Source organism: Suillus plorans (genome assembly GCF_016647745.1).
Source record: "Suillus plorans strain S12 chromosome Unknown HD556scaffold_62, whole genome shotgun sequence".
Classification (NCBI taxonomy): Eukaryota; Fungi; Basidiomycota; class Agaricomycetes; order Boletales; family Suillaceae; genus Suillus; species Suillus plorans.
Window position 1 is genome coordinate 136,323 of NW_024537446.1, and position 16,411 is coordinate 152,733.

Consider the following 16,411-nt stretch of genomic DNA (forward strand, 5'->3'; position numbering starts at 1 on the left):
GCTATTTTCTGCAGAAGGATGCTACTGGTAGCGGAGATTTGGTCCTGTACGTATTGCAGGAACCATTGCTCCTGAGTTTGCGCCGGTTGCGTTTGTTGTGGTTGGGAAGACATAGTACCAGTTGTGTTCTGGAACCCGATTTACTGATGTCTTTGAAGAGCTGCTCGTAAGGGCTCTTCCGAAAGGGAATGATGATGAAGAGAAGAAAGTTATGAAATGGAAAACTGAGCGGTCCCCGATATCTGATCGGATCTACCACTAGCTCAGGGTCAAGGGGTTCTGGTAAAATCCCACACTGACGCTTCCCTAATACTGACTAGAAAGGATATGTAACTATACTCGATTGAGTGGGAAAAACTAGGGACAATGCAATCTCCATTTTGAGGGTACAAGCCTAGGACAAGTTATCACTCTTCCAGCCGAAGCTTACAAGTGCGAGTCTCACTAGGGTATGTCTCTAAATCCTCGTAGGTCGAAAGCACGGTTTGTCGTCTAGACAGTTCCGCTATTGACTCGATACGAATGCCTACGTGCGTGATGAAAAAAGGGATAGGTAAAAAGAAACTATAGTAACGTTGAGCAGGCAGGGTTTTGGGCCAGCACTCAAAGTTGCAGCGAGACGCCTAATGTCGTCAACACCTCCGTATACTGGCGGCTGTGGTAAGACAGGGCCTGGTATAGGACTACTAACTAATAAAGCGGATAGGTATGAAGTTTGCGCTCAAGTGAGCAAAGGATGATGAAAGGTCTCGGTTGTTTAGACCGGGCAAAGAGTAAACGGCTTTGTTTGAATGACAATATGAAAGGACTTTCAATATGGCCAAGCAAAGAAAGAGATGTGCGAGAGTGTAACACGAGAGTCGGAGTCTCCTATAGTTCAAACCTAATGTCACAACCCAATAACGAATTAACGCTGGGCAGAGACTAGGACTCAAACAACAGAATAATCACAAAGAGGATAAGGCAGCAGGTACGTCTCGGATTGCTCACTAGGAGATACAAGAGGTTTGAACTAAAGAACTACTGACTACAAGACACTACCTATATACACATATTTGTAACTGAGATCGAAACTGAGTCTGAACTATCTACCAATCAAATAATAAGATGATATTGTACGATTCTATATATAACTATGATGTCATGACGTGTGCCGCAGCAACCGTAAGGTTCTGGAACATTCTGTCAGGGTCGTTTGGAATAAAGTTTAGTCCGGCATACTCCGATAAGTCACGTGACTCGTTCATAGGTTCTTTAGGTAACTCTACAATAGACGCCGTTGTTGGGACATCTTCGACTATAAATACTTTCTTAGTAACAGGCGCTGTGACTGGGCGCTTAAAGGACTTAGAATTTAGGAACGTATAATGGTTTGTATTTGGAACTCGTGACACTCGCATGACTTTGGTTTTGAAAACTTTTTGAACTTCCGACATCGATCCCTCATTCCTCAACGTTCAACGTCGTCAGCCTCAACCATCAAGCTGATAGGTATGTCTTAGGTTTTTTAAAAAGTTCTATTTAACATTTGTAACTACAAACTAGGTAGTCCATAGTCGTCCTTTCGTGCTCGTCGTTGGATTGTGAGTGTGTCGGTCCTTGTTCGAGCAAGAGCCACGCTGATCCAAGTCGTTGTTTGCCATTCTTGTGGTCTCTATTGTAAATTGGTGAGTATTATTTCATCTATATACGTCGTATGGACTTTGCTGAGCGGACATCTCATTTCTCTTCTCTTTGGTAGCATAAATGTCCGCGTCCAAAGTCCATGCGTGCTAGTCATGGAGAAGGATGACACGGGTGGTGCGTCATCTTTGGCTTCTGCATTGTCCACACTGTCCTCGGCTGCAGCGCCACCGCATTCTTCTTCTTCTGCGACACCGGTCCGAGTCGTGGAGGTGGTGAGTCCTGGTTGCAACTCCTTTGTGGAGGAAGGACGATGAAGGCAAGACCGTTTGCAACGCGTAAGTTCTCATTTGTTGTTCCTTCTATATTCGTACCAATCTCTTATATACATACAGATGTGGCCTCTACTATAAGCTTCACGGCTCTGCTCGTCCCACTAGTATGAAATCCGATATTATTCGCAAGCGCTCTCAACACGACGCTCGTGCGCAGCGCTCCTCCCTCACCGAGCCCCCAAGCGCATCTAACATGCCTGGCACTTCTTCTGTTATGGAGGAGACAGTTTCAGAACTGGTTCTGGTCGTTCTTGCTGCAACAGATACGGCTTTGTTAATGTAAGGCAGGGATTAGGTATTTGCGGTCAATTGTAGCTATACAGTAATTACTTTTGTGTGTATATTCTATGTAATCAAATATCAGATGTTTATTAGTCTTTTGTTCTTGTAACATTGCCTGGGATGTGTGATCTGTGAACCAACATTTGTAATAACGGCTTCTGCAATTCACCACAATTGTGTCTAGTATCAGCTAATTCTTGATAATTATGCAAAATTATCGAGGGGTAAGAAAGTCCTTCTAAACTACATAATTTTCCTAATTCTCCTAAAGCTGCTAAATTAGACATAATTCTTGGACTTTATCAAAGATTATCGAAATTTTGGCCAGGAGGTTTTTCCTGATGCACTACTCCATGCCACAAATTCCAACTGAACAAGGTCCTCACTCATCATACAATGGGCCATACAATACTATGATACAGGGCATGCCTCCGCAGCATGTTCACATGCTCCATACAATGTGGGGACCACCTCAGTACCAACATAATGCTCCGAGTCCCTCACCCTTGCTTACACCCGGGCCCGCAGCTGGGCTTGGACAACCTCAGTATATGGTGTTGCCGAGTGCTATGAATGCACCTGGGCCCTTGCAGAATACAACTGCTGAGGTGGTCAATACAGGGACCACAGAGAGGAAAGGTCGAAAACGAAAAAGTGCAACAACAGCCAGTGGAACTGCACCTACTTGAAAACGGCCGAAGACAAATGCGAGCACAGCCGCGGTGGCACCAGCAACGGCAGCAGCTGTGTGTGGAGTTGGGCCCACATCAACATTATTCTCCAACACCACACCAATTGACGAGCCTCCGATCACGACAGTGAATATCGCGGCTCAGGCAAAACAGCCTCCACGTGATACAAAGGTTGCTGCTTCCGATGTTTGGTATTTCATGTGGGCAGTGGATTCCCCAAAAAAACCAGACAAAATGCCAGAGAATCAGCCCCGGTTGAAGAACAAGCCCGACTCACCATATGTTGCCTGTAGACTCTGTGGGTGAGTGTCACTTGCTTTATTTATCATGGTTAAACACTCACAATGTATAGTGACGACACAGAGAATCCACAGTGGAAAGTTTACAAGCTCAGTGACGGAATGACAGTAACCTGCTGAAACCACCTGTTAAAGCATGGACAATGTTATAGGGAAATATGTGCAATTATGGGACTCAAACAGGGCACGGAAGACTTTGGGAAGCAAATTCAACGCCTACCATTCACGATGGAGATGTTCTGCTATCTTCTCATGAAGTGGGTAGCTGTTGACGATCAGGTATATCATTTTTACTCAACTTACCCTTACCTGACTTTTAATGGACTCAGAATACCAGTCTTTCAATGTTGTCGAGTGTCCTGAATTTTGGGAGCTGCTTTTGTACCTTGGAGAAGGCAAAATACAGGACAAGAACCTCCCACACTGCACGAAGCTGACGGAAATGATTCTCAACGAGTTCCGGACTGAGTATTGCAAAATTAAAGATGATCTAAAGGTATGGCACGACAAATTTCATGTGTTACAATGTTGACATGTTTGTCAGAATTCTCTTGGTTGCATATCTCATACCACCGACCTTTGGAGTGATCAGAATCTGGATAGTTTCATGGCGCTAACAGCACATTTCATGATTCGTGATAGGAAAGACTCCTTAATTTTCAAATCACATCTTGTAGCATTTCGCTTTATTGAGGGGGCTCATACTGGCGCACACCTTGGTCAAGAATTCCTCAAAATCACTGATGATCTCGAAATCAGCAACAAGGTATGGGTTGTCTCCCTCATCACATTCAAACTATGTTTGTACTTACATCTATGCAGCTTGGTCAGATCACGATGAACGTCCAACAATAACACGCTTATGGTAGAAATCGAGGGCGAGCTCAGACGAAGAAGAATTCCCTTTGATCATGATGGAAACCATCTACAGTAAGCCAAGTTTGAATGTCGCTGTTGTCACGCTGGCTTGAAATTTTTCACTGACCAAGCGCTATCAGGTGCTTCCTGCACGTTGTTAACCTTGCAGTGCAAGCGATCCTTGCAGAACTAAAGAAGAACCCTCGCGTTCCTCTTCTCGCAGCCCCGACCGACTCTGCCAACAAACCAGCACTTCAAGCATATGTCAAAACACTTGAACGAGACCCAGTCGGACAATGTCGAGGGATAGTTTCAGCTTGTCGTGCATCTGGCCAGCGTCGTCGTCATCTTCAGGCCATGATCCAAGAAGGGAATGAAAACGGGTACTGGAGAGGCAAGCTTCCTGACAGAAAGTCCACACTCCCAACATTACAGCTGCTGCGTGACTGCACAACTAGATGGTCATCAACGTTCAACATGGTTGATCGTGTCCTGATGCTAAACCCAGTACGTACTTGTGTCACTGATGGAGCTCACACTACTAAACTCTCTGTCAAAGGCAATCCAATCCTTCTTATTGGAGATGCAGAATGCTGACATCTCAGATCTCTCCATGGATGCGAAGGATATCGACGTTCTTCGCGACATACATCAAGTCATCGAGGTTCCTCACGTAGCACATCAACTCCTCTCTTCGGAGCGAACACCAACACTATCAATGGCCCTGCCAGCTTACGAAGTGCTCACTCGCCAGTGGACCCAACTACGAAGCACAATATGGGAGTTGTCCCACTATATTGAGGTTGGTCTCGATAAACTGAACCAGTATATCAATGAAGGAAGGAAAACACACATATATGCCCTTTCAATGGGTATGTTTCAAATTTTTCACTCGCCGTGCCACCATTAACATTGTCCTTTATGACACAAACTATAGTTGTCAACCCAAACATCAAGCTCAAGTGGTTGAAGGAACAGTGGGAAGCTGAGGATATCGGAAATGCTTGAGAATGGATACTACAAGCGGTGCGTTTTTTTTTCACACTTAACAGATGTTATAATTTTTGGCGTGCAGATGACTTCATTTCGTACATCCATCAGAGTTAGCCAGGTCCAGCGGGAACTATCAACACCCTTGACATCACAGCGTGAGCTCACCAACTCAACAGCAATTTCTTCCTGGTCATTGTCTGCTGGATATGGGCGCATGAACAAGCTCAATGTAACTGTTCGGCGCTCAGCCTCAATTCCTACTACTAGTGCTACTCCTCCGACTCCCACCATCATTGTCTCCGAACCAACGACAGCACCAGAAACTGTGTAGGAACTCATTCGCAAGGAACTCGAACAAGACAGGAAAGATGCCGAGTGCGAGTTTTCTCATTACGAAGATGCAGGATTACTACCTGATGTGGCTGAACGCACAACGGATATAGTTCGTTTCTGGGAGGTATGTCATATCATTTCTTTTCATTAATTTCATAGGATTAAGGAGTATTATATTCTAGCAAAAAGAACACACATTCCCGCTTCTATTTCGTGTCGCCATGGACGTTCTGCCTGCTCAAGCTTCATCTGTGCCTTCCGAGCGCATATTTTCATCAAGCAAAGAGACCTGCACTCTACGGCGCAGCAACCTATCTCCGACCATACTCGAGGCACTACAAGTTCTGAAGTTCACTTACAAGCAAGACCGCCTCAATTTTACGGAGGACCTGGTAGCTAATGAGCAGGACTACACAATATCTGGACCTGTGACTTCAAGAGCAGTTGACGAGCTAATGGCTGCCGGGAATCTTCGCGAGCTCGATCAGTTGCTTGCAAATGCAAGGGAAATCAATTGTAACTAGTTTATTGTAGTTTCTGTCTGCTCATCGTGTATCTACTTGCAAAAATCGTCGTTAGCAGTATCTAGCATCCCTGGCTTCTCATTGGCTGAACCACCGGTTCGCATAATTCCGAACTCGTTAGTAACTCGCGAGTCGAACGAGGCGCAACTCGTTGCAACTTGTAAGTGTCGAACTGTGTCGAGGTACCACAAATTTCCACCTCAATTCGATTCGATTCGCCTCGCGGCAACACTAAGTCGATTTAAACGACGAAATTCACCAAGCCAAGGTAAACGTCGTAAATTAGGTTCCAGTACCAGAACCTCGCATAGTTTGAGCGCTCGCTGACTAAGCACTTCCTTTCATGATGGTTCAATTTTGTGATGGTTCAATTTCGTCGCCCCAAAGTTTGTCCTGGCTTCAAAGAACAATATCAATATTGGTATGGTCCTGTACCGTCTGCTAGTTTCTGACTCCATTATGCTTAGGCTTGGTTGCACAGTTAGCAGCAGCACATGCTTAGGAATGCTGTAGCTGAATTCAATAAGGCCGACTTAAGCCCTCCCATTGTGTGAATGTGGGAACTGAATATTGTAATTGTGTGCGTCATCTAGATGAATTTACCTTCCGGCTAACTAGTAGATGCGGCGGCAGCCCGCCGCCTGAAATTTACGCATTTACGCATTTACCAGGTTTACCACCTTTACCTGTGAGTCCTGCACTTAGCTCTCACTTAGCTCACCCAAATCTTCACTTAGCTGCACTTAGAGCATCCGCTGCCACCTTGTTCACCACCTGTTCAGCAACAGCAGTTGAACCTTGCTACACATGCCCCATTTGTCATGACCCTCTGATTGAACAAGCGCGGTCCTTAGGCAAGTTGCTCTGTGGAGGTGACTACAATGCAGTATGTTTTTTTTTGCGTACAACTACTGGCGGCTCTGAAATCATATCTAGGGAGGACTTTTGGGGTGCTGAATCTCGTAGGTTGGTGAGTGTCATTCTTGATTTGCTCAAACTCCACTTCCCCTCCACCACATCCATATATTTCAACTTTTTTTCGCTTACTGTCTGCCTCGTTGTACAGGGTGCAAAACCTGAACTGATGTTCATCGTTGTACAGGGCGCAAAACCTGAATACAGGGCACAAAACCTGAACTGATGTTCATCGTTGTACAGGGTGCGCAACCTGAACTGACATTCATTGTGGTACAGGGCACGAAACCTGAACTGACTTTCATCATCATACAGGGCGCAAAACCTGAACTGACATTCATCGTCGTACAGTGTGCGCAACCTGAACTGACATTCATCATCATACAGGGCGCAAAACCTGAACTGACATTCAAGACACCATGTCCGATTCTTCCCAAAGAACAGGTAGGTCGCTTGGCTATTATCTTGAACGACCTTGCTGTATCTGGCGTGGCTGTGGCCGCCCCTAAACCGCATTGCATATAACCTCCGGTGGCTTCAAATCGACTTTCTTCTCACTACCATCATCATGGGTATAACTGAGTTATGGAAGGTTAGTTTTTGTGATCTTCTCTGTGTCATTGGACTTACACTTAGCCTTGCAGTTAGTTTCCCCAAGTACAGAGGGGCAAACCTTGACAGCATTCGCCCTCGAAGGGCTCAAGGGGCATGTGCAGGATGAAGGCGGCCTTTCAATGATGACAATCGGTGTTGATGCCAGGTGCGTAGGCAGTGTGAGCTGTAACTATTCAGCTAATCCTTCTCAACCAGCGCTTGGCTTTATGCTGTCTGCAAACTGCAGGCCTTCTGACTTGGACATGCCCAGTCGGGCGAAAACCCAGAACTACGCACACTCATGTACAAGCTTGTCGCCCTAGCTAATGCACCTGTTCATGCCCACTTCATTTTCGATGGGGAGGACTGCCCCCCAATCAAGCGCAGCAAGCATGTGCGGTCAGCACCTCACTGGCTGACACGAAGCTTACAGGAACTCTTACAAATATTTGGATTCACATGGACCACGGTGAGTGCACTTTTTTATTGTGTTGCAGCAATAGGTTGACTGTTGTGGGCAGGCCAAAGGCGAGGCTGAAGCAGACTTAGCATATTTGTCGAAAGCAGGGAAGATCAGTGCGGTATTGACGGAAGACAGTGATGCCCTGTTATTTGGTGTGGCAAAAGTTTTACGCCTGTGAGTCTATCTAGTGTAATATTTTTCCAGTGTTCTAACCATGCTACTTGATCAGCACGGACAATGATGACAGTACATTCCTTGTGGATGCCTACTGTGCCGAAGCCCTATCAAACGACCCAAAAATTCCCTTGACAACTTCCCATCTCCTCCTTTGGGCCATGCTCCATGGAGGTGACTACAACCCAGTACGTTTTTTTTTCATACAACTACTGGCAGCTCTAAAATCATATCTAGGGAGGACTTTTGGGGTGCGGCAGTCAGGTCAGCCGTGCTTTGCTTGCAGGTGACCTCAGTGACTCGCTGATGCGAGTCATGACATCTGTGGCACCTGCTCAGCTTCCAGGCATGCTCAAGACTTGGCGTGATCACCTCCCCACTGTCCTGGTTGATGGTACTTTGGGAGAAAGTATCCAGTACTCGCAGCATCTATCCCTGCAGACTTTCCCAGTGTCGAAATCATGCGCCTTTACCTTCATCCAGTCACCACTTGGTCCGATGGTGCCAGTTCAACTTTACTTCCGCAACTCAATCCCACTCAGCCTAATATTGGACGTCTTGCTGCATTCTGCAAAGCTCGCCTTGGCTGGATGCGACCAAAAATTCACAAGTATCTCAGGAACCATTTTTGGTCCGCTGCATGCATGCGGGCACTGTGCCAGGTGGGCCTTCTCTATCTCACCGTTGTCAGTGCTAACTCAAAGCTTCAAGCTGCGGACAAATGATGGTGACACACTCCCGAAGCCCACATTCAATGTCAACAAACGAAAGGATCCTGAGGGGGGCGTATCAGTATACTGTGTCACGCTATATGCACCATCTTTCATTCATGCTACTGATGATGGTATTCAAGCTGACGACGATCCAAATCCTGAAGAGGGCAAGTCCTGGGTGCCGTCACACAGCAAAGTCACCATTCCTGCTCGAATCATGGAGCTCACCTCACCTCAAGACGTTATCGACTACTCTGATCAACATGCCGCTTCTGCAGGACCTTCTTCAGGAGATCCACTGCCTGACTGGCATCCCTGTCTATCAGCACAGTATGCTGCTGTGGCAGATATGCTATGGCCTGAGGCTGGGGACACGAGTAGTGAGGTTGGGGATCCAGAGCTGAGCGGGGGAAGTCGACTGAAAGTGTGCACTGATGGGGAGGGGCGGGAAGTTATTGACCTTACTGTAGATTGATTTTGTTCTAAGACACATTGACATACACGGCTCTGGTCCCATTGATGGACCGAGCAATTAATGACATGAAAATTCTGCTGTGAATGACAAGTGTGGTGCGGCTGAAGTTAAAATGAGGGAATGGACCCCTCTGCACTCTCGTGACAACACTACACTAGTACATAACCTCAGTCATGGGAAGGACCAAAAAAACTTCCAATAAGGTCCTAGTCCACCCCAGCGAAGCGAGTCCCAAGAAACGGAGGAAAGGAGCACAGCCCACAGGAAACACGACCTTGCCAGCCATTGACAAGATAAAGGAAAGGGCGAAGCAGCAGCATAAGCATGCAAACAGCACGCGGAAGAATTATGGGTCATACGTCGACCGTGGACAGAAATGGCTGAAGGTGCATGCCTCCGCTACTGGCTGTGGAGATGAAGAATCACACAATGATGATGCTTACGAGGATGCAACATTCAGAGATGCGCTCGAGCAGATACCTAACCAACATTCAGATAAAGCACTTGCACTCTTCATTTCATACAAGTATTTTCATGAAAACAATGGCCAAAGTACATGTGACGGTATTTACGCAGCATTCAAAAAGTACTGGGAGGAAGCATGAGTACCAGTGTAGCGCCTCTACAGTGACCCATTTAACACTCACTACCATACAACAGAGCCGGTGATACATATTGTGGAAAATGGAATTTCAATGAGACACAGAGACACTGGGAAGGGAATCCTGCATGCTTGGCTGAAGTGCAGGATGTCATCAAGTCAGTCCGACACAAGACAAATAGTGAGGGCGCCGACAGAACTCATTCAATCGCGATGTCGAAAGGCTTCATGGATAGGATTCTAACGTGGGTCCACAAATGCTGCCCGAGCGAGACCTATGTGGCTCTCATCAGAAGGTTGCTTGAAGGGGATACAATGGCTACCGACAACCTCACCTTGGAGCTGCGCACATCAATCACACACACTGTGATGTACCAAGCATTCAGCACCACCACCTGGAATCTATGGACAAGGTGTTTCGAATTGATTAAACTCAAAAAGAAAGACCTTACAATTGATCCGTCCGAAGTCAACACGGCCTTCAGGAAGTATCTATACAATGAGACACTGTCGGTCAAGGACTCACATGCTCGCTTCGAAGTGTTCTTGTCGAATCGCAAAGGATGACAGCGGAAGGTGGATAAAGGGCTGAAGGAGGCAGACTTGCGCAGTGAGGAAACACATCATGCGGCCAGTGAAACCACTGAACCTACTCACTAGGTAACCGGTACAAAATTTATCCACAGCCAGACATGCCTGGCTGTGATTGTTTCTTCTGGATGCTGCTGTGGCTCGCCCTTCTCAAGCGGATTCACTACAATGGTGAGCTCGGGCCAGAGGACTTTGTCTTCCCCACAATTGGCTCCAATGGCATCATCCATCGTGGTGAACATATCTCGCACGATGCTGTGCAGGCTTGGATCAATGAAGCAACCACTGGCGCCGGAATCCCACGAGGTGGAGGTGACAGTTTCACCACGCACACCTACTGTCGTGGTGGAGCACAGTGGCGCTGGATGTTTGCACCTGTTGGTGAGCGCTGGACGTTGGCTAGGGTAAGGTGGTGGGGATCGTGGGCAGAAAATGAGAACGTGAGTTGATGGAGTCCTCCAGCTGACGGACTTCCTGACTTCCTGACTTCCTGAAAATACATCAGCGTGATACACTCATCTGGTACCTACTCGATGAGCTCTCGACTTACGAAAATGACCACAGCGATGCCCTTTGTCCCACACAGAATGAGGCTGATGGCTCCTTGCTTGGCGAGCACCGGCTTGTCAGGCCTGCATGCTCACAGGATCTGCAGCTCATGCAGCGGTTCATCACAGCTGATGTCGAAGATTTGCGAAGTGACGTCCGCTTCCTCACGAACACACTCATCTCCAGCAGGAATGGACCGCCCGGCTCTACTCTTGTCCACGAGCCACCAGTGCAGCACGCACTCTATGGTACCTTCCTTCCTCGCGAGTCCCCGACACTCATCCCACAGCAGATGATCCCTGCTCCAAGTCACACCTTCAATCCAGTTACAAACGGCACCAGCACCACGAATGTCGGCTCTTGTCCACTCCCCGAGAAGGGCCTGGACATTCCAAACCTTCCTGTGCGGCATGCTGATGGGAGCTACGCTCCCAAGAAGGACTCCTGGGGACGGCTCAAGGGCAAGAACAAAGCCATCTTCGGCTCGAAGTACCACCAGCGTGCTCTGATTGCGCTGGAGTTCCTTGAACAGTGAGTGACCTGCCTCCAAAATAGCACCCAAAGTCACTCACCGTTTGAAGGTACCAAGGAAATGAGTCGGCGTTCCTTGCTGCATATCCAGAGTACAAAGAAGGCCACACGGCCCTGCTCACTGCCGTCAAACGCACCAAGAAGGACCGTGGAGAGATCATCCCCCGCAAGTAGCAGACCATTAGGTAGATTTCGATATTATACACACTAATAATCATGGCCCCATCTTTAGTTTATTCCATTCAATCAATTTTTAAGGACAAACGCACCTTGAATTTTTGCCGAGAGAAGTGAGGGACCGAAATGAAACGAAACAAAAGTTGAGAGAGCGAGGGACCGAAACAAAGAAAAGAGAGCGAGGGACCGAAACAAAGTTGATTTGTCGAGAGGGGACCGGAAACAAAGAGAGAGAGTGAGAGTGAGAGTGAGAGTGAGAGTGAGGAACGAAACGGAAGAGGGAAGAGACGTTCGAACGTTTCGAAGAAGAAGAAGAAGAAGCATCCAAATGAATTTGGTATTATACCACCACCACCACTCGACTACTAACTACCAAAACGAGGCGGCCTTCGAGGCACCGAGGGAAAGGGAAGGTCACCGGGAGAATCCGAAACGCGCGCCCAAACGGGACGAGGTTCGCGCGTCACGTGAGTCACGTGGCGCGACCTCGCCCGATATGGTGCGCCCAGGCGTAAATTTCGCGAGCTAAGTATACGCATCATGATTGTAAGTCGGGACCGTGTTTGACAGAGGGAGAATTGTAGTTCCCACGACCACGTGCACAATATCAATTAATTTTGATTCCTGATTCGACTGCTGGAAAATTATAACTGTTTACAAGGCTTTCTCAGTCCATCCTCATTCCCCCATCGACAGAAATCTAGGAGAAAAAAGTCAGACCAGCTGTATGTAGTGAACTAAATCGACCTACACATTGACCTGGAGACATCACATGCTACGTGAGCAGAAAACAGGCACAATAAAGGCATGAACTGACCAGTAATGAAGTGCGCTTCCTTCGATGCGAGATAGCTTACGATGCTAGCTATATCTTCAGGTTGTCCGATGTGCTTGATAGGGACATTCTCCATTAACTTATCGAGGTTGTGAAGAAAGCAGGTGTTCAGTATCTGGGTAAAGTTTGTCATCGCGCTCTGCTCACCGACATAAACCACTTCCTCAAGCAAGGATTGTCGATAAGTCGTTCATAATCCACGTTCCCAGACTCATCCAGCATAATCTTGGCTGACTAGGAATCAGCTGAGAAATCGGAAATTAGTTCGAGCTTACTCATAGGAGTCTGTATCCTGCCCGGAGCATATGCATTGACAGTGATCCCATATTGACCGAGTTCAACAGCTGTCAAGTTAAAGGATGTCCATGTAAGCATCTCAGGATTTACCTGCAGCTTGAGTGAGCCCTCGAATCGCAAATTTGCTCGCTGTATACGAGGATTCGTAGGGGAAGCCTATTTGGTCGTCTGGATTGAATTACTCAAGCAATTTTATATCTATATGACGCACCCATTTTGCCTGCGATTGAGCTCGCACCAATGATTCGACCGCCACGCCCCTGTTCGATCATCTGTATTGCAGCATACTTGTAACATAGATAAGCTCCACGGGCGTTTACTGAGAGTGTGCGGTCCCATGACTCTACAGTCGCTAGTGGAGGACATGAGAAACCGTCAATCGTAGACTTTGACCGAAATAATCGTACATGACACAAGCGAGGCAAACTCCACCACTCCAGCATTCGCAACCATCTACACGATAAATATCCATGAAACACGTCTAGTGAGATAAGAAGAGCGACTGACGACGTCTAGTCCACCAAGTTTTGTAACAGTGTCATCGACCATCTCTTTGACTTGTTTGTTGACGGTCACGTCGGCGGGAACGATGCATGCTTGTCTCCCAAGGCTTTCAATTTCAGTCGCTACTGCCTCCAGCTTGGCATCCTTGTTGGGTAAATCATTGAGAGCGATGTTAAAGCCATCTCGTGCAAGCCGTAGAGCGATGCCGCGACCGATTCCCTGAGCAGACCCTGTTATCAATGCTATACCTTTCGAGATAGACATGAACGTTATGATTCGGCGTAAGCTGGCGCAACGCACCTCTAGTGCAGCTTTTACATATAAGGCCTAAGGCTTCTATCACATGCTCCATGAGAATCGGACGGAGATGAGTTGAGCGCTAGTAAGCCTTCCAGAGTGGGCCCGAGTCGGTACCTCAAAGCGACCCTATGTCTTGTGGGTCAGGAATTTGAAATTGCTGGTGTAATATGGACCAAGGCTGTCACATGGTAGCCGGCTGCCGATTCAGACTCTTCGACGAGGAAGGAAGTGACGAGGCTCGTATTGGAGCATCTTTCATCCGGCAAGAAATATGTTCTTCCATGCTACTGTATCGCTGCAGATGGTTTGCTTCTCATTAGAACCATCGCCATCGCCACCTATCAAAATGAGGCAAAATGAAAAGATTGCCGCAGGATGATATTGCCCCTCGAGGTCAAGGCCTCGCCGGCCGCAGTGCAGGGATGTCAGAAAATTGTTGTGGGCGACCGAAGTTATCTTTGATTTGCGGCCATCAATGGCTATAAGTATACGCATCATGATTGTAAGTCGGGACAGAAGCAAAATTGTAGTTCCCACGACCACGTGCACAATATCAAATCAATTTTGATTTCTGATTCGACTGTGAGAATATTAGAGCTACTGACATTATAGTGTAGAAAAGCATCATCGGAGGCAGCGTTCGTCAGTTGGCACATGGGCCAGCCCAGGTGTGTAGTGCGTATTGTCATGAAGAGAAAACGATTGACGGCATAGACAGACAACATGAAGACATACCCAGACTCGCGTAGATCCGCATATCGGAAGCGTAAGATTCCCAAAGCATAGAATTAATATTGCTCCATGCGAGAGCACGGTATATGCATATATCCACCATGACCACATGATGGAGGCTCGAACTCACGTTCTGTCTAAGCTAGAGGTCTGAATGGACGACGATAAGCGCCGACTAGATGTATGTTTCTATGGACTCTGACTCGAAGTCTCTGCTACTTGACTAATGTCACTTACAAATACTCGAAGTATTCTGATCCTCAAGCTTAAGGACTTTCCCGTAATTCGATCAGCACCACCATAGGGAAGAAATCCTCAATTTTGTATTGTAATCGCACCACAGCATCTGCAAGGAGTAACAACACAACTGTTACAAGGCCTTCTCAGCCCATGCTGAGTCCCCCATCGACAGAAATCTGGGAGAAAACTCATATCAGCTGTATGCAATAAAATAAATCGACCTACACATTGACCTGGAGACATTACATGCTACGTGAGCAGGAGACAGGCACAATAAAGGCATGAACTGGCCGGTAATAAAGTGCGCTTCCTTCGATGCGAGATAGCTTGCGATGCTAGCTATATCTTCGGGCTGTCCGATGTGCTTGATGGGGACATTCTCAAATACCTGATCGATGTTGCTAGAAAGCAGGATCTGGGTAAAGTTTGTCATCGCGCTCTGTTCACCGACATAAACCACTTCCTCGAGCAAGGATTGTCGATAAGTCGTTCATAATCCACGTTCCCAGACTCATCCAGCATGATCTGGGCTAACTAGGAATCAGCTGAGAAATCGGAAATTAGTTCGAGCTTACTCATAGGAGTCTGTATCCTGCCCGGAGCATATGCATTGACAGTGATCCCATATTGACCGAGTTCAACAGCTGTCAAGTTAAAGGATGTCCATGTAAGCATCTCAGGATTTACCTGCAGCTTGAGTGAGCCCTCGAATCGCAAATTTGCTCGCTGTATACGAGGATTCGTAGGGGAAGCCTATTTGGTCGTCTGGATTGAATTACTCAAGCAATTTTATATCTATATGACGCACCCATTTTACCTGCGATTGAGCTCGCACCAATGATTCGACCGCCGCGCCCCTGTTCGATCATTTGTATTGCAGCATACTTGTAACATAAATAAGCTCCACGGGCGTTTACTGAGAGTATGTGGTCCCATGACTCTACAGTCGCTAGCGGAGGACATGAGAAACCGTCAATCGTAGACTTTGACCGAGAGTACATGACACAAGCGAGGCATATTCCTCCACTCCAGCATTAGCAACCATCTATACACAATAAATATCCATGAAACACGGCGTCTAGTGAGATGAGCAGAGCGACTGACGACGTCCAGTCCACCAAGTTGTGTAACAGCTTCATCGACCATCTCTTTGACTTGTTTGTCGACCGTCACGTCGGCAGGAACGATGCATGCTTGTCTCCCAAGGCTTTCAATTTCAGTCGCTACTGCCTCCAGCTTGGCATCCTTGTTGGGTAAATCATTGAGAGCGACGTTAAAGCCATCCCGTGCAAGCCGAAGAGCGATGCCGCGACCTATGAGACCCTGTTATCAATGCTATACCTTTCGAGATAGACATGAACGTTATGATTCGGCGTAACCTGGCGCAACGCACCTCTCGCGCACCTTTTACATACAAGGCTTCTATCACATGTTCCATGAGAATTGGACGGACGGAGATGAGTTGAGCGCTAGTAAGCCTTCCAGAGTGGGCCCGAGTCGGTACCTCAAGGAGACCCATCGACTTCTATGTCCGGGGGTCAGGAATTTGAAATTGCTGTACCAAGGCTGTCATGGTAGCCGATTCAGACTTCCTCGACGAGGAAGGAAGTGCCGAGGATCGTATTGGAGCATCTTTCATCTGGCAAGAAATACGTTCTTCCATGCTGCCGCTGTATCGCTGCAGATGGTCTGCTTCTCATTAATAGATGTAGAACCATCGCCGTCGCCACCTATCAAAATGAGGCAAAATGTCAATATTCAAAAAGATTGCCGCAAGGATG

At 47.2% G+C, this 16,411-nt stretch overlaps 5 protein-coding genes across 5 annotated transcripts; 4 read left to right on the forward strand and 1 right to left on the reverse strand.

The window, feature by feature from the left end:
* Positions 1–1,914: 1,914 nt before the first annotated feature.
* HD556DRAFT_1244411 (uncharacterized protein) lies at positions 1,915–2,241 on the forward strand (the record flags this gene model as incomplete). Its single annotated transcript, XM_041298449.1, has 2 exons — positions 1,915–1,961; positions 2,019–2,241. Coding segments are annotated over 2 exons (270 nt in total), but the record flags the coding sequence as incomplete, so codon positions are not given.
* A 688-nt stretch (positions 2,242–2,929) lies between these two features.
* HD556DRAFT_1192771 (uncharacterized protein) lies at positions 2,930–3,229 on the forward strand (the record flags this gene model as incomplete). Its single annotated transcript, XM_041296212.1, has 1 exon — positions 2,930–3,229. A coding segment is annotated over one exon (300 nt), but the record flags the coding sequence as incomplete, so codon positions are not given.
* A 378-nt stretch (positions 3,230–3,607) lies between these two features.
* Positions 3,608–3,907, forward strand: HD556DRAFT_1191472 (uncharacterized protein; the record flags this gene model as incomplete). Its single annotated transcript, XM_041296181.1, has 2 exons — positions 3,608–3,727; positions 3,776–3,907. Coding segments are annotated over 2 exons (252 nt in total), but the record flags the coding sequence as incomplete, so codon positions are not given.
* A 3,515-nt stretch (positions 3,908–7,422) lies between these two features.
* On the forward strand, positions 7,423–11,719 carry HD556DRAFT_1311616 (uncharacterized protein; the record flags this gene model as incomplete). The annotated part of the gene is made up of 17 exons (XM_041300552.1): positions 7,423–7,446; positions 7,499–7,614; positions 7,696–7,751; positions 7,772–7,917; positions 7,970–8,085; positions 8,141–8,273; positions 8,323–8,349; positions 8,425–8,494; positions 8,569–8,747; positions 8,797–9,222; positions 9,432–9,859; positions 9,934–10,119; positions 10,168–10,414; positions 10,445–10,484; positions 10,535–10,905; positions 10,971–11,545; positions 11,596–11,719. 17 exons carry the CDS (start codon positions 7,423–7,425, stop codon positions 11,717–11,719), a joined length of 3,264 nt encoding a protein of 1,087 aa, XP_041156185.1.
* Positions 11,720–12,459: 740 nt separating this feature from the next.
* On the reverse strand, positions 12,460–15,947 carry HD556DRAFT_1244380 (NAD(P)-binding protein; the record flags this gene model as incomplete). The annotated part of the gene is made up of 12 exons (XM_041298446.1): positions 12,460–12,716; positions 12,833–12,901; positions 12,945–13,010; positions 13,066–13,206; positions 13,262–13,307; positions 13,362–13,658; positions 14,500–14,527; positions 14,858–15,031; positions 15,166–15,274; positions 15,318–15,383; positions 15,439–15,613; positions 15,735–15,947. Coding segments are annotated over 12 exons (1,641 nt in total), but the record flags the coding sequence as incomplete, so codon positions are not given.
* Positions 15,948–16,411: the final 464 nt, after the last annotated feature.